The sequence below is a fragment of the Penaeus monodon genome, chromosome 34 (assembly GCF_015228065.2).
Source record: "Penaeus monodon isolate SGIC_2016 chromosome 34, NSTDA_Pmon_1, whole genome shotgun sequence".
Classification (NCBI taxonomy): Eukaryota; Metazoa; Arthropoda; class Malacostraca; order Decapoda; family Penaeidae; genus Penaeus; species Penaeus monodon.
This window is the reverse complement of record NC_051419.1, coordinates 31,369,655-31,371,612: the sequence shown is the minus strand read 5'-3', so window position 1 is coordinate 31,371,612 and position 1,958 is coordinate 31,369,655. Positions and strand designations below refer to the sequence as shown.

At 40.0% G+C, this 1,958-nt stretch overlaps 1 protein-coding gene across 2 annotated transcripts in view; it reads left to right on the top strand.

Annotated features, from left to right (window-relative positions):
* LOC119594722 (pre-rRNA-processing protein TSR1 homolog) overlaps positions 1–1,958 on the top strand; it is a gene marked incomplete in the record, with an annotated part of 10,907 nt that overhangs the window by 2,547 nt on the left and 6,402 nt on the right. The window contains 5 exon segments of one of the 2 annotated variants that reach the window (XM_037943782.1): positions 196–306; positions 542–812; positions 1,062–1,140; positions 1,309–1,449; positions 1,713–1,811. In XM_037943782.1, the coding sequence (XP_037799710.1) occupies positions 201–306; positions 542–812; positions 1,062–1,140; positions 1,309–1,449; positions 1,713–1,811 (696 nt within the window). 2 annotated transcript variants of the gene reach the window in all.

Here is a 1,958-nt window from a genome sequence, read left to right as displayed (position 1 = left end):
CAGGTTATCATGCCACTGGAATTATTTTATTTGGATTTCCTTGTCTTACAAAAGAGAGATTACTTGTAAGAGCAAGTTATGACTTGTGAATGAATGGAAATGTAGTGTATTACATCACTTTATGTAGATCTGCCTATGTGACAGGGATAATCAATATGATATTTTTTTAAGTCTCTAACAAATTTCCTTCCGCAGCAAAAATGGCCATGGCAGCGAAGCACCGGGCATCTGCCCTCAAGCAGCAGAACAAGAAGCATAAAGTCTTGGGTCATCGCACCAAAGGACAGCTCACTAAAGCCAACAAAGGTATGGCGTCTGGTGAAATTCCTCTGGGGTTGATGGATGAGTGTTTCTTTTTGTGAGCTTTATGTATAGGCTGATAGAGGCATGTATTGTTATAAATTGTAGTAGTCTTGGACCTGTATGTGAAATGGGAAGAGAGACAGAGACATAGACATAATAACTCAGTCAAATTGTCTGCTTTAGGTAGTAATAATGAAGGAAGTACTTAAGATTTTTTTTTTCTCTCCCTTGTTTACAGGCAGAGTAGCCATCTCTGCCCAAAGCAGGAGAGCCAAAAAAGAGATGAGTCGGGAACAGAGGAAGAACCAGATGAAGCAGATCCGATCACAGAAGAGGGAAGAGACCATGTCACAAAAGCGTGCTGTCGGAACAGCGAACAACCCTCCCTTCCTGGTCACCATCGTGCCGCTCAGCCTAGACATCAACCCTAGGAAGGTCATAAGTGCGTTGACCTCATGTGACCCAGAAGCCACCACCACCACCAGTGCCCAGGGCATTGTGCATCTCAGGTGAAGAGGATTTTACCACATTTAATTATGCACCAAGGAAATCTCTTTGTCTTTTGTACCAAGGACATTTCCTAAGGGTTGATTGGAGAAAGAAATGTACTGTGTAAATCATGAAATATTTAGTTATAATTGATTATTCTGTTGTTTGTAGGCTGAGCATTTTGAATCAAGATGATAAGTTAGTTCATTGCAAAGGTTGTCTCTGTTAAGTAGCAGTTAAGAAAATGTAATATGTTTTCTTGTCCACAGTTCCATGCGCTACAAGCAGCGATTTTCCTTCATTATTCCCCCAGTGAACGACTTGTACGCCATTCTGGATAGTGTAAAAGTAGGTGGAATAAAGCCTCTTTTTTTTCATTCAAGAAATACACTTGAAAACCATTAAGTATCAGCAAATATTGTGAAACACTTCAGTGTATATATTTTTCTTCTACATTTATAGATCTAGTGTAATATGTCTTCCAGTAAATATATAAAAACTCTATTTGCTTGGCAGGTTAGCAACACACTTATGCTGTTATGGCCGGCCCGTGATGAATTGGAGGATGCGGCTGAACTTGTGTTGTCATCCATCATGGCCCAAGCTCTACCTTCGACCATACACGTTGCTGCGTCTATGGATGACATGGCCCACAAGGTGTGTGCAGATTGGTGCTGCTTTACTTTAGTGTATTGGTCTTCGACTATTTATTCTCCTGTTGGATTTCTCTTATTATTACATTTCCTTCTTGTATTTTCTTTTTCTAAATCTCTATTTTCATCCAATATTTTGTTTAATTATTTAAAAAAGAAATAGAAAAGAGGACAGTTCTTTTTCCCCTTGAAGTGATACATATACCCGTTAGAAATAGGCCTGGTTTTAGATGAAGATATTTCAAACTCGAATCTTGGGAACTGCAGGCAACGTCCAGTGTCCCGGAGGAGATGGACACACAGAGTTTAGACGAGGAGCTGAGTTCTCGTCTTGTCCTGGGACCGTCCCCGGCGAAAAAGTCCAATGTATTTTTATGCATTGTCTTTTAGATGTGTTCTCATATTAACAGATTCGTGTGTGGTTGTGTGTAGTTATTCTAAGAGGTGTGTTCTGAGTTACATATCGTGGACTTGTCTCGGTTTTAAGATTTATGAATACCTTGGGAGCCAGTG